General features: G+C 42.0%; 3 protein-coding genes across 3 annotated transcripts in view; all 3 read left to right on the plus strand.

The window, feature by feature from the left end:
- The first annotated feature begins 3,940 nt into the window (after positions 1–3,940).
- On the plus strand, positions 3,941–7,055 carry LOC116978581 (protocadherin gamma-A7-like). Its single transcript, XM_033029815.1, has one exon. The coding sequence runs from the start codon at positions 4,120–4,122 to the stop codon at positions 6,445–6,447; it is 2,328 nt and encodes a 775-aa protein (XP_032885706.1). The 5' UTR covers positions 3,941–4,119; the 3' UTR covers positions 6,448–7,055.
- A 5,947-nt stretch (positions 7,056–13,002) lies between these two features.
- Positions 13,003–15,916, plus strand: LOC116978583 (protocadherin-10-like). Its single transcript, XM_033029816.1, has one exon. The coding sequence runs from the start codon at positions 13,147–13,149 to the stop codon at positions 15,526–15,528; it is 2,382 nt and encodes a 793-aa protein (XP_032885707.1). The 5' UTR covers positions 13,003–13,146; the 3' UTR covers positions 15,529–15,916.
- Positions 15,917–20,852: 4,936 nt separating this feature from the next.
- The window catches only part of LOC116978400, a 70,882-nt gene continuing 65,487 nt past the window's right edge, over positions 20,853–26,247 (plus strand). The window contains 1 exon segment of the mRNA XM_033029520.1: positions 20,853–23,426. Coding sequence (XP_032885411.1) covers positions 21,048–23,426 — 2,379 coding nt within the window. The 5' untranslated portion in view covers positions 20,853–21,047.

Genomic DNA, 26,247 nt, shown 5'->3' on the forward strand with positions numbered 1-26,247 from the left:
TTAGACCGGTATCTATTTATTTACTTTATTAATGATTTCAATTAAATATTGGGAACATCAGGCCGCAAACGTTATTTCTTGAGTGTTAGTGCTGGACTTTGACTCGACCTTCCTAGTTAGCCGGCGCCTGAGACTGAGCCAAGCAATGTCCAGACCTGACTTCAACACAAAGTGATGGAGGAACTCAAAGGGTCAGGCTCGTCCAACGCTCTGTGTTTTGCTCGTGATTCCTGCATCTGCAGTTCCTCGTGTCTACAGACCAGAGTTGCCACTTGACTCCGAGATGACCATCACAGAGCATACGGAAGATAGACACGAAATGCTGGAGTAACACAGCGGGACGGGCAGCATCTCTGGAGAGAAGGAATGTGTGACGTTTCGGTTCGAGACCCTTCTTCAGAGTCTCGTCCAGCCTCTCATCTTTCAATCGGGTTCGGCCAGGAAGGAACTGCAGATGCTGGATTAAAACGAAGATAGACACAACATGTAGCTCAGCGGGACAGGCAGCATATCAGAAGGGTCTCGACCCGAAATGTCACCCATTCCTTCTCCCCAGAGATGCTGCCTGTTGCGCTGAGTTCCTCCATTTTGTGGCTACCTTGGGTTTATCCAGGATCTCCCCGTTGATGTCCTAACCCGCTTTCTGGTTGTTTGTTATTATTGTCTCATATCGAGAACCAGCAGATACAGGTTTAGGTTCGGGGGGAATGATTTAATGAGAGCCTAAGGGGTAACTATGTTACGCAAAGGGTGGTGGGTGTATGGAATGAGCTATCCGTTAAGGTAGTTGAGGCAGGTACTGTCGCAATGTTTAAGACGCATTAGACTGAAGCATGGATAGGATAGGTTTAGATGGTTATGGGCCAAACGCGGGCAAGTGGGACTAGTGTAGATGGGACATATTGGTCGGTGTGGGCAAGTTGGGTCGAAGGGCCTGTTTCTACGCTGTATGATTCTATGCAGGGAATAAACTTTTGTTTGCGTGCTATACAATCATATCAGATAATGCTATACATGAATATAACCAAGCCACGTACAGTCTGAAGAAGGGCCTCGACCCGAAACGTCACCCGTTCCTTCTCTTTAGAGATGCTGCATGTCCCGTTGAGTTACTCCAGCATTTTGAACCGTCGAGTTACTCCAGCATTCTCTTTAAACCGGCATCTGCTGTTCCTTCCGACACATGCACAAGAACACCAGGTAGAGCGAAGAGGAAAATACCAGAGTTCAGAATATATGTTTTCAGGACAGTTCCAGGGGGGAAAAGTCCAATGTCCGCATTGAGGTAGGTTGGTAGGTCGGGTCAGTGCCCAAACGAATGGAAGGAAGAACCGTTCTGAAGCCGGATAAGAATAGGTGGTCGGCGCGGACTCGGTGGGCCGAAGGGCCTGTTTCCGCGCTATATCTCTAAAATCTGAAGTTAGGTAATGTCTAAAGGAACTGCAGATGCTGGTTAATACACACAAAAGGACACAACATGTTGGTGTAACTCAGCAGGTAAGTCAGATCTGGGAAGAAAAACATAAAAAGCTGGAGTAAGTCAGCGGGTCAGGCAGCATCTCTGGAGAAAAAGAATAGGTGGCGATTCGAATCGGAATCCTTCTTCAGACATCCTAATCGGAATTGAGTCTGAAGATGTGTCTCGTCCCGAAACATCAGCTATTTTTCTCCAGAGATGCTGCTTGACTCGCTGAGTTACTCCAGCTTTTTGTGTCTGACTTCGGTTTAAACCAGCATGTGCAGTTCACTCCTTACACGGGTCTCTGGAGAACATTGATTGGTAGCGTTCCGGACCCTGCTTCGGAAAGGCATCGATCGCTAGTCGGCGAGGACTCCGAGCTGTATCTCTCAAAGAAGTACATGTGAAAAATTTCTCACGGACCATAAAAATGCGGGACCTTTCAGTAAAGTCCCTTTTAAAGTCCCTTTTAAAGTTTTAGTTATTTTCTTGAATCTCATTAACATAACTCATGTATAAGTTGATGTCCATATGCGGATGCAAATCTTTATTTTTTAAATTCAATCCCACAGAAGACAATTTTTACTCACCTTCTGTCCCCTCTGTCCAGCTTCCGGGTTCACCGTTCGCAGGAGTTCCCACGGTAACCGCAAGAGTTATTACGGATATCGCACGGATATCGCACTGGCCACTACGTTCATATAATGTTGCAATGCTCAACCACAAGTGTACAAGTCACTCTTGGAGAAATTCAACTTGCTTGAATTTTCTCCCGAGTCACCAAGTTACACGATTACCTGCCGTTAGCGCCACGGTGGTCCACGAATGCCGTACTGTTATCGGACGAGGTTCCCACTATGTTAAACTCTGGTTAACTCTTGCGTCAAGTCGCCCCGTGCTACTCTGGAGTCGCACGAGCTTCATTGGCTCGTCTCCAGCTGGTTCAAAATGCTGCCGTTCGCCTTTTAACCGGAACTCGAAAGAGGGAGCACATTACGCCAATTTTGGCCTCCCTTCACTGGCTCCCAGTGCACTTTCGAGTTCATTTTAAAATTATTTTATTTGTTTTCAAATCGTTGAATGGGCTCGCCCCGCCTTACCTCTCTGAGCTGCTCCACCTATATGCTCCTGCCCGGTGCCTCAGGTCAGCTGATCAGCTGCTCCTTGAGGTACCAAGGTCTAAGCGGAAGCTCAGAGGGGATAGAGCCTTTTCTGTTGCTGCTCCGGCACTCTGGAACACCTTGCCGTTGCACATCAGACAGGCCCCCTCACTGTCCATCTTCAAATCCTCCCTAAAAACTCATTTTTATTCTCTGGCTTTCGACACTGGCTGAGACATTGCTCCTGTTTTGTTAGTGCTTTTAATGTCTTTTAATTTTTACTGTTTTTAGTCCTTCGTTTTACGGTTTTTAATGGTTTGTAATAAATTTTTGTCCATGAGTTCTCGTGTACAGCACTTTGTGCCAACTGTGGTTGTTTAAAGCGCTTTATAAATAAAGTTGTTATTATTATTATTATTATTATTATTATTATTATTATTATTATTATTATTATTATTATTATTATTATTATTATTATTATTATTATTATTATTATTATTATTATTATTATTATTCAACATCAGTGAAATGTTACCGGAACACTAAAATAATGTTTGTGGATTGGTACAAGCAGATTGTTTTTGTTCTGTAGCACCAGCAGTAGGACTTACGAAGTATTAATTATTTTATTGATGCACTGAAGGAGAAAAATATTCGTCAATTCATCACAAATTCATGTCAACATCTAAAGTATTCTACAGAGCCGAATCTCCAAAGGTGTATTATGCTCTCGTATAATTGTTTATCGCACTTTAAACAAGTATAATCAGCAAATGGTTACCTCGTGATTTTGGTTGGTGGGTTGTGCGATAGGTTCACATAATTGTTTTGTTTTAAATGTCAAATCTGCTCATGTCCTGTGGTTAAAAGTAATGGGTTATTGTCTTCTCCCGCCTCCATTCGTTACGGACAATCTGCAGAATAATTTGACAGAAACAACTTTAAAGAAGCGTATTTCACGTTAAATGAGAGGCATGGACGCTGCCTCACCCGCTGAGTTTCTCCAGCATTTTGTCTACCTTCGAATTTTCCAGCGTCTGCAGTTCTTTCTAAAACACTTAAATTTGAGGCAGAACGTTTGGCTGACCCTTTGAATTATTGCGAGTGATATCTGAATGGTTATTTTAACAGTATATTATCCTGATTTTGTAATTAGGGCAGGAAAATAACTATTGTTCCACGCGCGCTGTAGACGGAATTTCCAGTTGTCCACAAATATTTATATCTGTGCCTAAAGATGTTGGAGCAGTCTCGCTTTAAGAGCGGCTGCTGCAATTATTGGTTGAGGCTCATCGTGTCGCTGTCTACCAATAAGCAGCCGATGTGTTGCCAGAGATCCACCCGCCCCTTCAGTGGAACGCAGAACAGAAGCAAAGAGACGGACGGCGTCTGGGTTTGTGTTGAACGGCCGTATGTAGCAAAGCAACTCCGGTTTGATCTTTGCTTTTCGCAGCTCAATACTTAGGGAAAAATACGACGAATGGTGCTAGCGCAGGTGATGTTGATTATAACGCTTGGGTAATATTCTTGGACGCTTTACAGTGAATTCTGCTGAGAACAATGGCGCTTGCAATTTGCAATTTCTTCCTGCTTTTAACATTGGGCCTGGTTTCGGGGCAAATTGACTATTCGATTACCGAGGAGCAGGCGCCTGGAACAACTGTGGGAAATATAGCCGAGGATTTGAAACTGAACGTTTGGGAATTATCGGCACGAATGTTTCGGCTTGTCTGTGAAGGAAGCAAGAAATATATGGAGGTAAATCAGAAGAATGGCATTTTATTTGTGAATGAAAGAATTGATAGGGAAGAAATATGTAAGCAAAGCTTTGTCTGTATCCTGAATTACCAGATAATCCTCGACGGTCCTTTTGAAATGCATCAGATTGCAGTGGAGATCCTAGATATAAATGACAATTCACCCGTATTTCCGAAAGCAGCATTTTCCTTGCAGATGAATGAATTGGTTGCGACAGGAGCGCGCTTTCCCCTCGAGAGCGCGTACGACCCTGACGTGGGCACAAACACAATCAGCATCTACCGTGTTAGTTCAAATGAACACTTCGGTCTCAAGATGCAGACGAGAACAGATGGGAGCAAAGATGCCTTGCTGGTATTAGAGAAAAGCTTAGATCGTGAGCAACAGTCGACCTATCATTTGATACTGACCGCAATTGATGGTGGCATCCCTCAAAGATCAGGCACAACTCAAATAAACATTGCTGTGGCAGACGTCAATGATAATGCGCCCATTTTTGACCGTGAAGTTTATCGTGTGCACGTAGTTGAAAACGTCGCAGTAGGCACATTATTAACCAGAATTAACGCTGTTGATTTGGATGAAGGGGTGAACGCAGAGCTAACATATTCTTTCACAAGTTATGTGCCCCAAAATATACGCGAGTTGTTTAAATTAGACCAGATAACTGGGGAGATTAGAGTTCAGGGTGCATTCGATTATGAAGAAACAAATATGTACGAACTTGATGTACAAGTTGTAGACAATGGTTCAGCGGGCATGACTGGAAATGCCAAAGTTATAGTCGAATTACTAGATACGAATGATAACGTTCCCACAATTGAGGTGACTGTGATGACTGGCGTAGTGCATGAAGATGCCCCTGTCGGTACAGTGACATCAATGATTAGCGTAACAGATTTAGATTCTGGCGAATATGGGGAGGTTCAATGTCAGGTTCCAGAGCATCTTCCATTTAAATTGGTTAAGACTTCGAGGACAAACTACAAATTAGTCACGAATGGTGTTTTGAATCGCGAAATTGTCCCGATATACAACATCACTATTTCAGCCTGGGATGGCGGCTCTCCTCCACTTTCCACAAATAAAACAGTTTTTGTTTCCATATCTGATATAAATGATAACATCCCAAGTTTTACCCAATCTGCCTATAGTGCGTACGTAGCGGAGAACAATACACCGGGCGCTTCCATATTTACTGTAACGGCTTCAGATCCAGACTTAAATCAGAACGGGGAAGTCTCCTACTCTATTCTTGAGAATCACATGCAAGGGGTTTCCGCATCTCCGTATGTTACTATTAACTCAAGAAATGGCATTATTTACGCATTGCACTCCTTTGACTATGAAGAACGGAAGCATTTCCAGATCAAACTTCAAGCCCAGGATGGTGGAACTCCTCCACTAAGTTCCGCAGTTATCGTGAATATTATTATCTTGGACCAAAATGATAACGCTCCCGTTATCATTTCACCTTTAACATGGAAAAGCACTGCATCTGTGGAGATAGACCCACAGTTAACATTTCCAGAATATGTGATCACAAAAGTAATCGCGACAGACGCAGATTCCGGTCAGAACTCTCGTCTGCGTTATCAAATTTTGGAAGCCAGTGACCCCAGTCTGTTTACGTTGGATCTTCTCACTGGAGAAATAAGAGCAACGCGAAGTTTAAGAAAGGAAGACGTAAGTTCGGATAGACTGCTCATCTGCGTAAAAGACAATGGTGAGCCGATCCTCTCCAGTACGGTCACAGTTACATTTTCAATTTTATCCAATGTCACTGAAAAAACTTTCAAACGAACAGATAACGACAGGAGTTCCACCCAATTTTCACCAGTGAATCACTACTTAATCATCGCTTTAGGATCAACTTCCTTTGTGTTTCTTGTCATCATAATTTTCCTGGTGGTGTTGAAGCTTAGACATGGTTCAGAAAGACCTGCTGCCTCAAGTGTGCCTACAAATAATTATTTCAATTATTCGGATGTTGGTCAAAACGATGGCTATAATTATACTGTCTGCTTATCTCCAGAGTCATCGAAGAGTGATTTTTTGTTTCTTAAGCCTTGTCATGATACATTACCTTTCAATGATTCGGACGTTCCGAATACCGGCGCAGTGAAGTAATTCGTATGGCATTCAAAGGAGTGTCATGCCGACAACTGAAGTTGCGAATATTTACGATTTTTTTAAATACACATTTTGAACTAGGTTAGGTTCTCATCTTGAATGGACAAACATTGTATTTCGGTGCAATAATATGTGACTGCTAAAAAAAAACATGCAAGTTGTATTAACCTATTTTCTTCTGTTTTTCATTTATGGCTTGCTGGTCTGCACAGCATGAGTATGTCTTTCGTTCACCACCACCACTGATATATTGAAATTAATCGAATTTATATTACATTTGCAAGCAACCACGAACTATAATATTAGGCCTTGACCAGTATGTATGTGTGTCATGTACTGTAAGATATTGTACGATCAACAAGGATTCTTCCGCAAGGAATTAAAATAGTTTCAATAATATATACCATGCAAATTAATGTATTTAAAATAAATATCTTTGGTTGGAATAGTTTATATAGTGTATACTGTCCCAGGTTATTCCAAGGTTACCCGCGTAGAAATTACACTGATTATGTGGAAGATATATTATACCTGAATCTTCGTCTGTACTTGAAAAAAAGTATATTAGGCACGTAATTTGTTTTCCATTAAATAAGAAAAATTGACACGAGTTTGTATTTTCTGTTTCTGAAAACGACGATCCAACAAAATTGCCCTGGGGAAGTTGCTCCTTCTGGGAACACATGTAAAGTTACGAAGCTGAAGTTGGACAGGGACTTTGAAGAATACAAAGTAAGCAGGAGGCAACCCCAGCAAAGAATCAGGTGGGCCAAAAAGGCCCACTAAATTTCCCTAGCGTGTACAAATAGGTAATCCCAAGGCATTTTCACTATACATTAAAACGACAGGATAAAATTGGAGCAGGTGGGACTACTCAAAGACCGATGAGTAACATTTTGCTTGGAGACAGGAGAAATGGGCCAGGTATTGAACAAACATTTCACACCCGTAATCACCAAGCAGAAGGACGTGGAGGAAAGCGAAAGCAGGGGCTGATATGCTGTTATCCAATGGCAAGTTTATATCATAAAGGAAGAAGTATTGGATCTCTTCAATGACATTAAAGGTAAGAGCGTTCCCACAGCCCAATGAGATATATCCTGGGTCAGTGCCAGAAGCAAGAGAGGAGATACCTGGAGCATCCATATATATATCTTTAATTCCTCTTCAGCCACAGACGTGGCACACGGAGATTGGAAATCAGCTACTGTTGGTCCTCTGATTCAGAACATGAATAAAATCGAACTAATAAATTATAGGCTGCTTAGTCAATGGGGGCAGTGAAAATATTAGAGCATAATCTCAGAGATAGGAACTACTCACATTAGAAAATAAACAGACTTATTAACCCATGTGACGTGGTTGATTGGATTGAATGTTGCCGTGAAATAAAAAGATGAATGGAGTGGTGGCTATGTATCATTTTCATTCTTGTAGATTAGCCCATTAGGAACATGGAAGGTGATACAAAGAATGGTGGAATTGTGCATAGTGTGCAAGATGCTGAGAACATTCGGCAGGATATTGACCATTTTGAAATGTGGACAGAGAAATTGGGCCTGGAGTTTAAGCTGCGAGGGTGTGAAGTGGGGTAAGAGAATGGCACATAGTAAGCGAGGCAGGCCGCCTAAGAGCATGAGCATAGAGATGAATTTGAGATGCAAACCCATAGCTCAAGGAAAGTTGCAACCTATGTGAATAGGAAGGCAAATAATGCGAACGGCATACAGCCCTTCATTCGTCGAGGTATTGCATATTAAAGTCGGGAGTATATTAAACTTTAGTAAGGCCAAATGTTTCCATTATTGTGTGAAGTTGTTGTCGCTGCAATTGCAGAAGGGGATGGAGGCGTTGGAGAAATACAGAAGCTCAGCATGATGAACCATGTATCAGAGAGTATTAGCTGTGAGGGGAAGTTGGATACATTGAGACGGTGTCTCTGGAGCGTGGAAGGCTGAGGGGAGACTTGGTATAAATGTTTAAAATATGAACAGGAAGGTGGGGTGGATAGTCAGAGACTTGTTGTAGGGAGGAGATGTTAAATGCTGGAGGGCGTGGCCGTAAGATGAGAGGCGAAACGTAAAATATACTTACCTGGTACGTTGTCTTTTACGCAGACATTGGGAGGGGAATGGAGAAAGCAAATAAGATATCAAGACTGGTCCATATTCAAGAATTCTACTACTAATCTAGATGATTACGTCACTGCTACTACAGAGCCTAGAAGCAAGAGTATAGAGAACTGTGTACCATAGAAGACGATACACGTGTTTTCCGAACAGAGCCTTTGGATTAACCACATGGTCCACTCCCATGTGATGTCCAATACTTCAGCATTCAATTCACACGAATTCTATTTATCTACCGCATTTGAAGATCCAATAAGATGTCTGTAGGGAATTCCGGATCAAGTTGGAAGCCGGTAGGTTACGGCAAGGCTTGCACGCTTCAACGCACTAAGAAATAATGTCAGGTTGCATCGCTGGCACGAATGCGTCCCAACCGATGAACTCAAGTGCATACTCTGCCATCTTGGAAAATAGGTCGACGGGGGAAAACTATCCACCCCGTAAGTATCGGAGTGCCAATAGCAATGGTTGCTAACGCAGATGTAACATGAGCCTTCCTGCAGGTGAAGCACCTGGCGTCCTGTGCAGATCAACTGGTAGAGATGTTCACAGAGATTTGTATCCACTCACTACTCCAATCTGAGATCTGCTACAGTGAGACCATTATAACCCCAGCGCTAAAGATACAGTTAGATCATGTGCATAAATAACGACCATCCTTGCCTCTGACAGCAATCATTGAAGTGCGTCGAGAGACTGGTAATGAGACACATTAACTCCAGCCTCCCAGTCAGTCTAGACCCACTTTCAACACGTCAGTCCCATCCAAACTAATCTCAAATCTGCCAGGCATAGAAATCAACCCCCCCCCCACCTTACCACCTTCTAAACCTTCTAAACAACAGACACAATCAGTGAGGATATTTGACAAGAAACCCTCCATAATAATGATCGACAACGGTGCCCCGCAAGGATGCGTTCTCTGTTCCCGCACAATACTCTCTATACACTGATAACTGTACGGCCAAATTCATCTCTAACTCCATCTACAGCACCGTGGTGGGTCGGGTCACAAACAATGACAATACAGACATAGGAAGGAGATGGAGAACTTAATAACATGTCATCATGACATCACCCGCTCCCTCAATGTCAGGCAGAGGAAGGAGCTAGTTATTGGCCTCAGGTATCATGGAGGAAAACGTCCCAATCAGCATCAACTGTTCTGAAGTATAAATGGTCGACAGCTTGAAATTCCTTGATGTATTGTATTATTAACGATGTCGTGGATCAACTACAATGACGCGGCAGCCACTGATGTCTCGATTTGCAGAGGAAATTACAGAAATTCTGCATGGTCCAATTATTCTTACAGCCGCTATAGATACACCAATAAAGCACACAAAACTTGCTTGGAACACATCTGCCCAAGACCACAACAAATACCAGAGCGTAGCAGATGTATCCTAGTCTATCGCACAGACCAGACTTCATATCATTGACTCCATCTACACTTCACGCTGCCTAGGAAAAGCGAACAACATAATCAAAGACTTGTCTGGATTATGTCATGCACTGTATCTTCCCCTTTGCTCTATCTATTGTACTTGGATATAACGTGATTGTATTGTATAGAATTAGATATATGTTTAGATAGCACACAAACTTACCTTTTTACTGCACCCCGGCACACCTGTCAGTAATAAACCTAAACCTTCCGAAAATCACTTTGTAATCTTTAGTCGTTCCAGATCCAATGCTACCTTCACAGATACAAGAATATTTGGGGTATCACTGTATAATAGCCTCATGGCTGCTATGTTCCTTCCCACTAATATTTAAAATATCTAAAGCTGAAAATATCGAACGTTATTGAAATTTCTCCAAGGAGAATCCCCATCAGCACCACCATGCGTAAATAAGGCGCATGCAGACTATTGATGTAGTATTGTGTAAATACATGTGTGCTGTATATTACCTTTATCAATAAATTACAATGCACTCTAAACGTCTGTGAATAAACTACTAGAAAGTAGTTTAACAACTATTAATTTTACTTCGCACACGCGAAAGATGTTAATTCACCTTATTTACATTCATTATCTTGGAATCACTTTATTCATATTAATTGTTGCAATTCATCCAAAGCGAAGTGGACTTAGCGAAAGTCAGCACGGTGGAGCAGCGGTGGAGCTGCTGTCTTACAGCGCTTGCAGCGTCAGAGACTGGGGTTCGATCCCGACTAGGGGTGCTGTCTCTAGGGAGTTTGCACGTTCTCCCCCAATGGCCGCATGGGTTTTCTCCGAGATCTTCGGTTTCCTTCCATACTCCAAAGACGTTTGTAGGTTAATTGGGTTGAAGAAGGGTCACGACCCGAAACGTCATCTATTCCTTCGCTCCGTAGACGCCGCCTCACCCGCTGAGTTTCTCCGGCATTTTTATTCTATACTGTTGTTGCTTGATTACCGAAACATATTATAAAAATCAGTTTTCTTCACATCACCGAGGAGCAGAGGTAAAATGATAACTGAAACACAGAGCTTGGTGGACGATGACATAGGTTGCAGTAGTAGCACAAACATTGTAACCAACTCATGCCCCGTATATTCGAGGAACATATTATTTCCTAAAATATTGTGGCTACTCGTTGAATGCAGATCAAAAGATTTAATTAACGGAAGCATTTTTGCAATCTGCGCACTCTTTGTTTAATGCAGTTAATGGCTTGCATATTAACCACACACTTCATCTAGACCACCAAGGTGAGTTGATGTAATAACATTAAATTACTAGAATGAACGACAACCGACCAGACCCATTGTACCACCACCACACCAGAGGTAAAATACAGCACTTGCTCAAGATCGAAAAACATGTGTGCACCCAGTTTGTCATGCCATTGCGCATCTGGGGTCTTCTACTCCGGTGAAGGCAAGAAATCGATAAATGTTCAAATTCAACTTTAACAAGTATTTTAATGAGAATGGTGACATTCACGACGAATTGTTGGCTGACTAAAGAAGTAAATGTCAAGATTATGTTAAAGTAGTTTTTATATTTGCAAAGATTGCAATGAGCGTAAGAATTGGGATGGGGTTAAAATCGGACAAACCATGTGCAAAATTACTGCTTTGGAGAAAAAAATAAAATAAAACACGCGTCCAATATATCAAGAAATTTAGCTGGATTTTACCTATCCGAAAGGTGTACGGGGAGAATGGAAAAAAAGAAATAAACGCGATCAAGGTAACAACTTTGAAAAGATATCCGGACAGATATATGGATATGAAAGATTCAAAGTGATATTGGTCAGGCTCGCGGGAATATGATGAGTTTAAATGGGGCATCTTGGTTGACATTGAGGAGTTGAGCCTAAGAGCCCGTGTGTGTGAGGTATGACTATGACTCTGAGCGAAACAATGACATAATAACTTTCCCAATTACCTACACTCCTTCCATATTTTTTTTTAAACCGGAAACGTGGAACAATACATGCTGATTCATTTTATGCAAGAGCTCAACAACCTTTCATCGTTTTGATGGCATATTTCACGTCTTCTTCTTGCCGAATAGTCCAGTTCCAATTTCTCCCACGTTATCATCAATTTGCCAGTTTGTTCTCCTATCAGGTAAATTTTATTTACTCTTTTTAGTAGCCTTCGGGGGTCGCATTCGGCACACATGTACTATTAAAGAGCAGCTGTAAATTTAACAACCACGCCTTTGTGCGTTAATCCAAATTAGTTACGTACATCGCAAAACATTCTACACCATTCCCCGTGCAAATCCTCTAGTTGCATTTCGCAAACCAGAAAATTGCCCACTTAAGATAGCCAATGAAATAAGCATAGTTAATTAGACATGGCGTTTTCACAATTATAGGAAAATTCCATATATTTCTAATTATCTACACTTAGCCTCAATATTTCGAATTCAAAATGCCCATTTTGTCATTTTGCTTTGTATTAAAAAAACCTGCATTGAGATTTAATACATTATCAGAAATAAACAAATATCCACAAAGCTAATCATGGTGTTCAGTTCAAAAAACAGTGACGTATGGGAATGTGATTTTAACATAATTTCTATAAATGACTGAAATATATTGTGCATTTGAACAGGCAGGGTTATAATGCGCAAGAACAAACATGGGATATAAGCGGTCATATTCAGCTAAACTCAATAGGGGCAAAATGAACCATGTCTTAAATATTTCAGGATGTTGCCTACAGTAATTGTATTTACCAACTAGGGTGAGCCATAACCTGATATTTTTAAAAGAGATCTGGATATTTTTTCATTGCGCACCCATAAATATGAAGTTCAGTACATGTGAAACGCCATGGAAGCAGTCACGCTTTAAGAACATTTGCTGCAGTTATTGGTTGGAACTCCTCGTGTCGCTGTCCACCAATGAGGAACGAGATGCTGCAAGAGATCGACCCCTCTCCGTCACGAAAACGCAGAGCAGAGTGGAGGAGACGAACAGAACAGGCGCTTACCTTGCACGGCCATATTCATTCAGCATTTTCCGTGTAAACGTCAATACAGTTACGGCATAGGATAGATTAGGATATTGAAAAACAGATTTTTATAAAGTAATTTGCTGCATATTTCTATCGGAACAATGGCGAATGTATTGAACTGCGTGTCGTATTTTGCTTTCCTTGTCTGCATGTCGGGCATAGTCTCGGCACAGCTTCATTACTCGATTCCCGAGGAAATGGAGCTTGGAGCCTTTGTTGGGAATATCGCTCAGGATTTAAGACTAAACGCATGGGAGTTACCGGCTCGCAGCCCTATCCTGGTCTCCGATGAAAGGAAGCAGTTCCTCGAGGTAAATGTGGGTGATGGTCATTTATTTGTGAGCGAAAGAATCGACAGAGAGCAGCTGTGCAAGCAAAGGCTTACGTGCTCCCTGTCTCTACAGATTGCGCTCCATAATCCTAAGGAAATATATACTATCGCGGTAGCAATCCTCGATATAAACGATAATTCCCCCAGTTTTCATGAGAGTGAATATTATTTCAATATAAGTGAACAAATTACGCCGGGGGCGCGGTTTCCTTTCGAGAGCGCGAGTGATCCCGATGTCGGTACAAATACAATTAACACTTACCAGATCAGTCCGAACGACCACTTCGGTATTAAAGTGCAGACAAGACGGGGAGGCAGTAAGACTGCCGAGCTGCTGTTGCAGAAAACCTTGGACCGTGAGCAGCAGGCGACGTTTCAGCTCACACTCACCGCCATTGATGGTGGGAATCCGCGCAGATCAGGTACAGCCCGCGTTATCATTACAGTAGAGGATGGGAATGACAACGCCCCTCAATTTGAATATGAAACCTACAGCGCAACGTTATCAGAGAACGTCCCGAAAGGAACGCTGGCGACAAAAATCACCGCAGCCGATTTGGATGAAGGCAGCAATGCAGCACTCACATACAGTTTCACAAACCACGTTCCTCAATCGATCCGTGAGCTCTTCAAACTGGATCCGCAAACAGGACAGATCACTGTTGAAGGAACGCTAAATTTTGAGGAATCTCACTTTTATGAACTTGATGTAAAAGCAATAGACAATGGTTCGCCCCGATTGACGGGTCATGCAAAGGTTATTATCACCATAACTGATGTAAATGACAATGCTCCCGAGATACAGGTCATCTCGTCTTCCAGTACTGTTCCTGAAAACGCACAACCTGGAACCGTCGTTGCATCAATCAGTGTAACTGATTTAGATTCCGAGAAAAATGGTCACGTCTATTGTCAAATTCCAAAAGAGTTTCCGTTTAAACTTGAACAATATTCTATCAATAATTACCATTTGATTACCAGTGATGTTTTGGATCGTGAAATAACCACAGTGTATAACATCTCTATATCAGCATGGGATGGTGGTTCACCGTCTCTTTCGTCGCAGGAAAGTGTCTTGATTTCAGTTTCTGACATAAATGATAACTCACCTCGATTCACACAAACAAAGTATAATGTTTATTTAATGGAAAACAACACGCCGGGATCTTCCATATTTGCTGTTTCCGCAATCGATTCTGATATTGGTCCAAACGGTGACGTAATTTACAGCATTCTAGATGAGGGCTCCGAGTCGAGATTTGTCACAATGAACTCAAAGAATGGCGACATTTACGCACTGATTTCCTTTGACTATGAAGAATTGAAGCATTTCCAATTCAAAGCGCAAGCTCGGGATTCTGGAACTCCATCACTGAGCGGCACTGTTACCGTAAATGTTATAATTTTGGACCAAAATGACAATGCCCCAGTAATTGTTTCGCCTTTGATATGGAATGGTTCAGCATCGGTGGACATTGTGCCCCAGTCTGTACACTCGGGCTACTTGGTCACCAAGGTAATTGCGACTGATGCAGATTCTGGTCAAAACGCAAGGCTTTCCTATTTACAATTGGAACCCATAGACAACAGTTTGTTCACTCTGGATGTTCTATCTGGTGAAATCCGAGCAACTAGAAGTTTAGAAGACCAAGACCTGATCACAAAAATATTTGTCCTCTGTGTAAAGGATAATGGGCAACCCAGCCTTTCCAGTACAGCCACAGTCAGTTTCACATTCTTGCCTAACAGTACAGTGCTATCGTCTGAAATCTCAATCGAGCCCAATGAGAAGAAACAACGTTTGAATCTCAATCTGTATTTAGTCGTCGCTTTAGGATTAACGTCTTTTCTGTTTCTGATAACTATTATTTGTTTGCTGGTGGTGAAGTTTAAACAAGACAGAAATATTGAAGAAAGGTACAGCACGAGCGTTTGCTGCTCGGACCGTAACAATTCGGATATGATCTTTCATCAGCGCCAAGTTGCAAACGAGGATGCGGATTATATTGGTTCTGGTCAGACCGAAGGTTACCGTTATACTGTGTGTTTGTCACCTGAATCTTCGAAAAGTGATTTCCTCTTTCTGAAACCATGCCATCCAACATTGCCTTTCAATGAGGCGAGTGTCAGGGAAAACAGCGCAAGAAAATGAATTGATTTTTTTTTTACATGGAATGGCGCTGAATACATTTTGTTAGCAAATTTTTGTTAAGGGACGTATGAATCGGTAAGTTTTACCGAGACTTTCGAATCTCCATGTTATTCTTGTTTGTCTGTTGTGTAAATAGCTTTATTGTGCTCGCAATTACTAACAAATACTTAAGCGCATATGTGGATCTTTTATCTCAACTGTATTTCTGTATTTTAGCTGTATTACTGTTTGAAAAGACCTACACATTTTGAAGTCAACAGTTTTTGCTCTATTGTAATACCTTCCCACATATCTTCATCACCTTTCCACTGCTCTGCTAGTTCTCTTTGACAAGCACATTGAACTGACGATTATTGTAAGAATCAATTTCATGCTTAGCAATAAACCAATCTATATACGTATAAAAGTCTCACATTGTATGTATGTGTGTTGTATGTGTGTGTGTTGTAAGTATGCTTTGTATCTTCCTCAAAACACTACGCGTTAGTGCTTACATTTTTACATATTCTTACTCACATTTTTCCGGTCCACGTCGTAATCAGGTTCACATGGCCGAGATGCCCATTCGCGGGTCCAGGCAGCGGGCGGTGGATGGTCACACCAAGTCGGCTGCTTGCCCCATTTCCGGGTCTACGTCGTGCTTGCATGTCCCTGGAGAGGGAACACGCGGTGTCCACGGGACGGGGACGCTGGAGGTCTTCCGTGAATCTCTCCCTCTTCATATCCCCGTCGCCGCGAGGGGAGGAGAATGCTGCGCGCTGCTATCGAGGGAGAGATGGAGAGGGAGAGCGGGAGATAGATAGATAGGTAGATAGATAGATAGATAGATAGATAGATAGATAGATAGATAGATAGATAGATAGATAGATAGATAGATAGATAGATAGATAGATAGATAGATAGATAGATAGATAGATAGATAGATAGATAGATAGATAGATAGATAGATAGATAGATAGATAGATAGATAGAGAGAGACAGAGACAGAGAGAGAGCGAGAGTGAGTGAGAGAGAGAGAGAGAGAGAGAGAGAGAGAGAGAGAGAGAGAGAGAGAGAGAGAGAGAGAGAGAGAGAGCACCCCCACACACGTCGAGTACACGCTGCCCGTACTATTTCATAAAACTATATGCCAGTACCTCATTACGAAAACACTCCATAGTAAGAAACATCCTAGTGAATTTCATCTGCACCTGCCCATGTGAAATCACGTGTTTGCTGCAGTGCGACGAGTAGAGTTGTACTCGAGCTACAGCATGCAATATCCAATGATTTGTATCACAACCTCCCTCCAGGACTTGCTATAATCTAGCTGATAAAAACAAGCATCGCATATGGCTTCTTAACCACCTTATCCATGAGTGTTGCAGCATTCATTGATCTTTGGTGGTTACCTACCAATGTATTTATGTTACACAATAGTTGATTGTGCCTTCCTAATCATTATGTAGGGCCTACCCGTATTAATCTTCCCAACGTGCATAACAGCGTTTTGATCAACATTACATTTCATATGTCAAACTCTGTTTATCTTAAAAACCAATTACTATTGTGACTCAATCTTCAGCTGAAGATCTCGACCCGGAACGTCACCCATTCCTTCTCTCCATAGATGCTGCCTTACCCGCTGAGTCACTCCAGCATTTTGTGTTTTCAACTATTCTCCTTACGGTCAGTGCGGCACCAATTCTTGTTACATCTGAAAATTTACCAATCACACTTCCTACAATACGGTCCAAATTATTAATACATATAACAAACAATAATAACCCAACACATAATTATTTGTACACTATCGATATGTACAGTGGGATCAGGGGGGCTTTGAAAGATGAGTGATTTATAAAAAAAATACACTCTCACTACTATAAGTAACATTTGCATTATCTACCAACCGTCTCCGACTATATTCAATTCAACATCAAACACAAGGCACGGCTGATACTGTAATCTAGTGCAAATGTATTATATCGGAGAATCTCAGCTGGTCGATTAGCATGGTGCAAGAAAGGGAATTGTCAAGGTTCCGGGTCTCAATGCTGCACCAGGACTAAAAATGCGGAGGAAAGGTAGTCGGTATAAACTGGTGGGTTGGGAGATAGGTGGACCGAGGAGGGGTGAGAGTGATTGGCAGATGGAAACACGTGGTGCAGGGTGAGATGCTGATTTTGGATATAGAGTTGTTGGGTGATGGGTGGAAGGACAGTGGAAAGAAATAGAAAGTATTGGGACAGATGGAGCCAGGTGAAGGTGCAGGAGGAGGTTGGAGGTGGAAATGGAGGCTCAAGAATGATGAGGGTGACACGGAGGATACAAATGCTGGGAACTAATAAGGAACATAGATTCGAATTGAACCTTTTATGTGCACGGAACCAGATGACCAGGCGATCCTGTAGGATCAGTGTATGAGTAGTAGATGGATGGAACCAGGAGAGGGCGGCATAGAGTCACAGGCTTAGACAGCACAGTGTGAGGCCCGTAGGTCCAACTTGTCCCAGACGATAAAGTGGCCTATTGCGTTAATCCAATTTGCGTGGGTTGTGTTAATATCCCTCTAAATCATTATTATCCTCGTACTGTTCTAAATGTATTTTGGACATTATAATTATATCTGCGTCCACAGTTTCCTCTTGCGGTTCATTCCATATACCCACCATACTCTGTATGAAAAAACTATCCCTCGGGACCCTTTAAATATTATCTTCTCATCTCATCTTAAATATATATCCTCTGGTTTTATTTTCCCCAGCTCATGGGAAATGGCTGTGAATAACCAATACATCTAGACACCTCGAGACGTTATATGGTCGTACTTAATGTTCTATGCTCCAAGAAAAAAATGAACTCACAGCCTATCCATTCTCAACTCGCAGCCGTTTAGCCCCAGTAACAATCGTGAAAACTTCTGTACTATTTCCAACTTAATGACATCCGTCCTATAGCTTTGTGAGAAGCAATGCAAACAATATTCCGCCTGCATTCTCGCCAACAACTAGGCAAATTATAATCTGACTCTTGTACGCAATATCACGCCGAATGCCTTTTTCTCCACCTTCTTTAAATGTATCGCCACTTCGAGGGAATTGCGGTTTTTCTATTCTCTCGTTTTCCTCTTGTCATATACAGTGAACGTCCTACCCTGGTTTCACTTATCTAAATGCAACACCTCTTACGTTTCGGAGTTAAGGTCAATCTGGCATTCAGGCGCACATTTCTCCACTTCATCTTAAATAACCTTCTTCGGTCTAAAACCCCACCAATTTTGTTGCCATCCATGTCATATATATACTAATCAAAATCGTTAATGTGGATGACAGTAGACACAAAATTCGCCCCATGGCACGCCAGTGATCACACGCCTTCAATCAAATATCAAATGCCGCCTTGTCTGTGTTTGGTAGACTGTGCTCGCCGATATAGTGGATAGGATTTTGGGAGCTGCAAATCCAGAATTTGTTCCAAGCCTGTAAAAACAAATAGCTGTAGATGCTGGTTTATACCAAAGATAAAAAGTGCTGGAGTAAAACGGGTCAGGCAGCATCTCTAGTCATCCATCCCCTTTCTCCGGAGATGCTGTCTGAACCGCTGAGTCAGTCGGCACTTTGTATCTATCTTTGTTCCAAGCCTTCTCTGATAGCGCTATCCAACTCTTGCTCCATAACGACAATATATGGATTGTTGCTGCTTCCGACATCATTTGAAAGTCATGAAATTAATTATCTTCGCTAATAACTTGCACCCCGTTCTCATATTAACTTGGATCATTTCTGACTCTTCCTTCCCTCTTCTGGATGTGTGTCCATCCCAGGAGACATTTACCACTGACATTTACTGGAAACAAACTGACATCCACAGCGAACAAAAAGACACGAAGCGCTGGATTAATTCGGCAGGTCATGCAATTGGGTTGGAGAACATGGATGGATGACGTTTCGGGTCAGGACCTTTCCTTAGACTGATTGTGGTATGGAGGAGGAAGAACCTTGAAGAGAGTAGGGACAAAACAAAGCCTGGGGGGTAACTGCTGGATAAAGGTTAAGGTGGATTGATAGGCATAGGCCAGAGATGAAAAGACAGAAATGGTGAAACAAAGGGTAATCTTTTAGCACGGATGGTGGTCGGTATATGAATCCAGCTGCTGGAGAAGGTACTTGAGGCAGGTACTAATGCAACGTTTAAGAAGCATTTAGACGGGTACATGGAATGGATAGGTTTAGAGATTAATAGGTGAAACGCAGGCAGGTGGGACTAGTGTCGATGGGGCATGTTGGTCGTCGTTTTGGAGGTTTGACCGAATGGCCTGTCTACACGTTGCATGACTCTAAGACTCTATGGTTAAGTTGAATATACCCATTGCATGTGAATTTCCAAACCCGAAGTGAAGGTTCTCATTCAATTTTGACATACATATGCAGGTCTATTCCTCATCTCTCTCCCACCCACGCTCACATGGCCGTGAAGGCTATCGCACGCGCAGTTGTTACCAAGCTTGGGGCATCATTTGGGAACTGAATTGAGAACTTACATGATGAAAAAATGGCTTGCTCTGCAGGGTAAAGTACAAGCATGCGCAATGTGGGCGGAAAAGCAGGAATTTCCCCTGCCGCACAAGTCCTGTGATACATGACCATGATCCTGAATTCTAGTGCTAAAAATGGGGGATTTGCACACGTTTACTATAAACAAAATTGCTAGTATCCTGAAGAAAGTTCGCACTTTCCAATTCCAGATCGACTTCTGGGTAACGTTCTTCCCACTGAATCAGCCTACTGGTTAGATTTGTGACATATTCCCCAACCGACAAAGATTCCTTGTCTATATGTTAAACGTATGAAATTAACAGCATTTGTACGGAACCGAAAATGCTATATTTCATTTTTTTAAACGAATTCCAAAAAATTAATAACATTCCTTCATTCATATTTGCCAATATTTAATTAACATGAAATCCCTTTCAGAAAGCGTTTATAAATCTATTCGTACAACATTTTGGAAACATATTTAGATTTCAGCGGTGTTTGAAAGGATGCAAGAATGCATTTCTCGTGGAGAATAGGAATATAATTTCAAAACAATGATGATGTGAATAAAATGCTGGTAAATTCAAATAATTTACGGTATTGACTGGATTGATTCATCAACGTGGACATGTTTAGTTTTGTCAATGCCCATTTTTGGATATTTTTCGTTGCGCAATCTTAAATACGACGATCGGAACATTACAATTGATTTGGAGACAGACTTGCTTTAAAAATGTGTCCTGCAATTATTGGTCGGAACTCTTCGTGTCGCTGTCTACCAATAGGGAGCGTCGAGACTGTGAGAGATCGACCCTGCCCACCGTCTGCTAAACGCAGAGCACAATTGAAGAAGCAGACGCAGCCCGGGTTTACACTGATCGTACTGATTCAGGTCAGCTGCAAAGACATTTTGTTTTATTCGTTTCAATATTTCTAACTGGCTGTAGTGTTAGGCCAAAGTATTAACGAGTGGAATACATTCGTATATGAAATTGCAGCAACATGGCGAACGCATTGATGAACGGTGCATCATTCACTTTCCTTCTTTGCGCGTCGGCCGTGGTCTCGGCAGAGCTTCGCTACTCGATACCCGAGGAAACTGATCTCGGGACCTTTGTGGGGAATATCGCTGAGGATTTAAGATTAAATGTTTGGGAGTTATCGGTTCGCAAAGTCAAGTTGGTGTACGATGAAATGAATCAATACCTGCAGGTAAACGCGGACAATGGTGATTTATTTGTGAGTGAAAGAATTGACCGAGAGCATCTGTGTAGACAAAGCCTTGCCTGCTCCCTTTCTTGTCAAATTGTGCTCTACGACCCCGAGGAAATGCACAGTGTAACCGTTGAAATCTTGGACATAAACGATAATTCCCCATTTTTTCAGAAGGATGAATTCTCCTTGCAGATCAGTGAGCTAATTACACCGGGTGCGCGCTTCCCGTTGAAGAGCGCGCGCGATCCCGATGTTGGTACGAATGCAGTTAACACTTACGAGATCAGTCCAAGCGAGCACTTTGTTATTAAGGTGCAGTCAAGACGCGGAGGGAGTAAGACTGCCGAGCTGCAATTGGAAAAACCGTTGGACCGTGAACAGCAGGCAACCTTTCAACTCACGTTAACCGCCCATGATGGTGGGACGCCTTGCAGATCAGGCACGGCTCGGATTATCATTGCTGTTGTGGACGCGAATGATAACGCTCCTGTATTCGATCGTGAATCCTACACAGTAACTTTAGCAGAAAACGTCCCAAAAGGAAGACTGGTGACCACAATCAATGCTAAAGATGTGGACGAAGGCAGCAATGCTGAACTCACCTACAGTTTCACAGATCACGTTCCTCAATTGATTCGCGAGTTGTTCAGACTGGATTCGCAAACCGGACAGATTAGAGTTGAGGGAACGCTAAACTTTGAGAAATCCTCTTATTACGAACTTGATGCGCAGGCACTGGATAATGGTTCACCTGCTTTGACAGCACACACAAAGGTCATCATCACATTGTCTGATGTGAACGACAATGCTCCTGTAATACACGTAATCTCGTCTTCCAGCACTGTTCAAGAAAATGCGCAGCCTGGGACGATGGTTGCTACAATCAGGATAACCGATTTAGATTCTGGGGAAAATAGCAAGATTCACTGCCAGATACCCAAAGAGTTGCCGTTCATCCTTCAAAAATCTTCGAGGAATGACTATAGGTTGGTTACTCATGAAGGTTTGGATCGTGAAACTACCGCAAAATATAACATCTCTATTTTGGCCTGGGATAACGGTTCGCCTCCTCTTTCAACACAAAGAACTATCTTGATTATTGTGTCTGATATAAATGACAACGCGCCTCAGTTCACACAATCATCATATAACGCGTATGTCACAGAAAACAATACGCCCGGTTCTTCCATATTTTCGGTCTCTGCATTAGATTTAGACATCGATACAAATGGTGAGGTGATATATACTGTTCTGGACAGCATAAGGGATCAGCGTTCTGTATCCAGATTTGTCACTATTAATTCCAAAATTGGCAACATTTATGCATTGATTTCTTTTGACTATGAGAATCTGAAACACTTCCAACTCAACGTTCAAGCTCAGGACTCTGGATCTCCCCCAATGAGTAGTATTGCTACCGTAAACATGATTATTTTGGACCAAAATGACAACATTCCAAAAATAGTTTCACCTCTGATATTGAACGATTCAACATCAGTGGAGATTGTGCCTCAGTCACTATATCCAGGCTATTTGGTCACCAAGATAAGCGCGACGGATGCAGATTCGGGTCAAAACGCAAGACTTTCCTATCAGTTACTGGAACTCACTGATCCCAGCTTGTTCACTGTGGGTATTCTCTCCGGTGAAATCAGAGCAACTCGAAGTTTGAGAGACCAAGAGTTGATCACAAGCAGAATAGTCGTCTGTGTGAAGGACAATGGACAACCGAGCCTCTCCAGTACAGCGATAATATTTTTCTCAATTCTGCCCAACAGTACGGTACCACCTTATGAAAGATCAATCGAGCTGCGAGAATGGAACCTCAATCTCTATTTAATCATCGTCTTAGGTTCGACATCCTTCCTGTTTCTGGCGACTATTATTTTTTTGGTGATGCTGAAATGTAAACAAGATAGAAATATTGACGAAGTTTACAGATCGAGATTCTGCTGTTCCGATCCCAGGAATTTGGATAGCGCTTTTACTGCGAGTAGTAATGTAACCGAAGATCCAAGGTATGTTAGATCTGGTCATTCCGAAGGTTATCGTTACCCTGTATGTTTATCACCAGAATCTTCGAAAAGTGATTTTTTATTTTTAAAGCCCTGTCATTCTACCTTGCCTCTCAACGAGCTGAGTGTCTTGCAGAACAGTACAAGATCATAAGGTTAGAAACAAAGAACGGTAGATGCTGGTTTGCAACATAAGACACAAAGGGCTGGAGTAACTCAGCGGGTCAGGCAACATCTCTGGAGAACATGGATAAGTGAACTTCGGTTCATGGCTCTTCTTCAGAACCAAGAAAAGAACTTAGAGGTGGAGAATTTACCCTCACGGAGGTCTATTTGTTAATCATCTAACTACTCCGTAAATTTAGCAGGCGTGGCTTTATGTCCATAGATTTCCTGGTGAACTATAATTGCATCATTCTGTTATTGCGATCTGCAAGATACTTGTTTGCCTCTTTTCTGCCGATTATGATATTGCACATGCTGTAAATGCTGACACTTTGATTTTTGAAACACTTTTTAATACATTCGTGTGCAATCCATTTCTCCTCATGATGGTTCACATACACATTAAGTGATAGTGTTGTTATGTCATAGTTTCATGCTCAGACAACTCAAAATTTAACAAAGTATAAGCATATTAGTGAAAATAAAATCTACCTTCAAGATGACACGAGAAATCGCATTTGTGGGCTTCCTTCGTTTGGTCAGTAGAACATTGAACATTTGAACATTGACCATTTTAAATAACTACATCCATATCAAACTGTTATATACGATGTAAAATTATTTCCCAGGTACTTTTCATATTTAATATGACATACCAATTAATTCCTTTACAGCTTGATTAGTATACATCATTTTCAATAAATGCACGGTATTCGCAATTTCTGGGAGTGTCTGCTGTGTGATGCATTATTTCTCGTGATCTTACCCGCTAACAATTTGCGCTCCTAAATGGCCGCATGGTATGAACTTGACAATGGTAGCCTAAAACATTTCCAGAACCTATTTTCTGTTTGGATATCATCATATTTGTTGACTATTGTCTTACTTATGCAGTTATAAAAACACATGTCTACTATTGGCCGCAAAACCTTCTCAATTTCCAATTTAAAATACCTTCATGAATTACGCTCATATTTATTTCTATGAGAATATCTCAGTCCTCTACCTCATATCTGTCTCGGCACTAAATCTCCCTGGCTACTTCCACTCTTCATCTTCACTCTATTGCCGCAAACTCTTGATGAAATTATTTCTGGTGCCTCGTTTACGTTCAGCATAACACTGCACCAGACCCCCCCCCCCCCCCCCCCAAATAACAGGTTTATCCTCAATTTGTCAGCGACTCGTTGTCGAAATTTAAAACAGTTTCGTCTTCTGTTACCAAGGACATATTTACATGACATCATATCTTCTTAAGGGAGTACTTGGTCTGCGGATATATTGACATACAAGGCATTAAACATAGGAGAGGAAGTATGCCAAACCGCCCATCGAGTCGACTCTGCCATTCAATCATGGCTGATTTATTTTCTCCTCTCAACATCATTCTCACGCCTCCTCCCCGAAACCATTGACATCGTTCCGAATCAAGAACATATCAATCTCCGATTTAAAAATACCCAATGTCGGCCTCCACGACCATCTCTGGAAATTAATTCCTTGGACTGATGACCTTCTAAAGTGCATCATTTTATGCTGAGGCTATGCGCTCTGGTTCTAGACTCTCCCATTACCCGAAACTCTCCCATTAACTTAAGGAAATGGCTCGAGAAATCGAGGACGTATTGGTGATAATGTTACCATGTTCTATAGATTCAGGATCAGTTCCTGTGAATTGGAGGTTAGCTAATGTTATCGTACTTGTTAAGAAAGGCGGGAGAGGGAAAAAGAGGGAATTATATTAGTCAGTTAGCCTGACATCGGTGGTGGGGAAGTTGCTGGAGTCAGTCAAGAAAGATGAAATAGCGGCACTTTTGAATAGCAGTAACAGGATCGGTCGGAGTAAGCATGGATTTTCGTAGGGGAAATCATGCTTGACTAATCTTCTGGAATTTTTTGAGGATGTAACTCGGAAAATGGATGAAGGAGCTCCAGTGGATGTAGTGTATCTGGACTTTCAGAAAGCATTTGATAAGGTCCTACATAGGAGATTAGTGGGCAAAATTAGGGCACATGGTATTGGGGGTAGTGTGCTGACTTGGATAGAAAATTGGTTGGCAGACAGGAAACAAAGAGTAGGGATTAACGGGTCCCTTTCAGAATGACAGGCAGTGACTAGTGGGGTACTGCAAGGCTCAGTGCTGGGACCGCAGCTATTTACAATATACATCAATGATTTGGATGGAGGGATTCAAAGTAACATTAGCAAATTTGCAGATGACACAAAGCTGTGTGACAGTGTGAACTGTGAGGAGGATGCTATGCGAATGCATGGTGACTTGGACAGGTTGGGTGAGTGGGCAGATGCATGGCAGATGCAGTTTAATGTGGATAAATGTGAGGTTATCCACTTTGGTAGCAAAAACAGGAAGGCAGATTATTATCTAAATGGTGTCAAGTTGGAAAAACGGGGACGTACAACGGGATCTGGGGGTCCTTGTTCACCAGTCAATGAAAGTAAGCATGCAGGTCGAGCATGCATTCATGAATGCGAATGGCATGTTGGCCTTCATAACAAGAGGAGTTGGGTATAGGAGCAATGAGGTCCTTCTGTATTTGTACAGGGCCCTAGTGAGGCCGCACCTGGAGTATTGTGTGCAGTTTTGGTCCCCTAATTTGAGGAATGATATTTTTGCTATTGAGGGAGTGCAGCGTAGGTTTACAAGGTTAATTCTCTGGATGGTGGGACGGTCATATGTTGAAAGAATGGAGCGCTGGCCTTGTATACTCTGGAGTGTAGAAAGATGAGAGGGGATTTTATTGATGTAGGCCGGTTCTCTGGATATTTTTGAGAGAGAGCTATATGA

The sequence above is a fragment of the Amblyraja radiata genome, chromosome 11, assembly GCF_010909765.2.
Source record: "Amblyraja radiata isolate CabotCenter1 chromosome 11, sAmbRad1.1.pri, whole genome shotgun sequence".
In the NCBI taxonomy this organism is placed as follows: domain Eukaryota; kingdom Metazoa; phylum Chordata; class Chondrichthyes; order Rajiformes; family Rajidae; genus Amblyraja; species Amblyraja radiata.

Bases quoted from the DNA above. Each gene is read 5' to 3' on its own strand.
- LOC116978581 (XM_033029815.1), top strand. From the start codon at position 4,120: ATGGCGCTTGCAATTTGCAATTTCTTCCTGCTTTTAACATTGGGCCTG.
- LOC116978583 (XM_033029816.1), top strand. From the start codon at position 13,147: ATGGCGAATGTATTGAACTGCGTGTCGTATTTTGCTTTCCTTGTCTGC.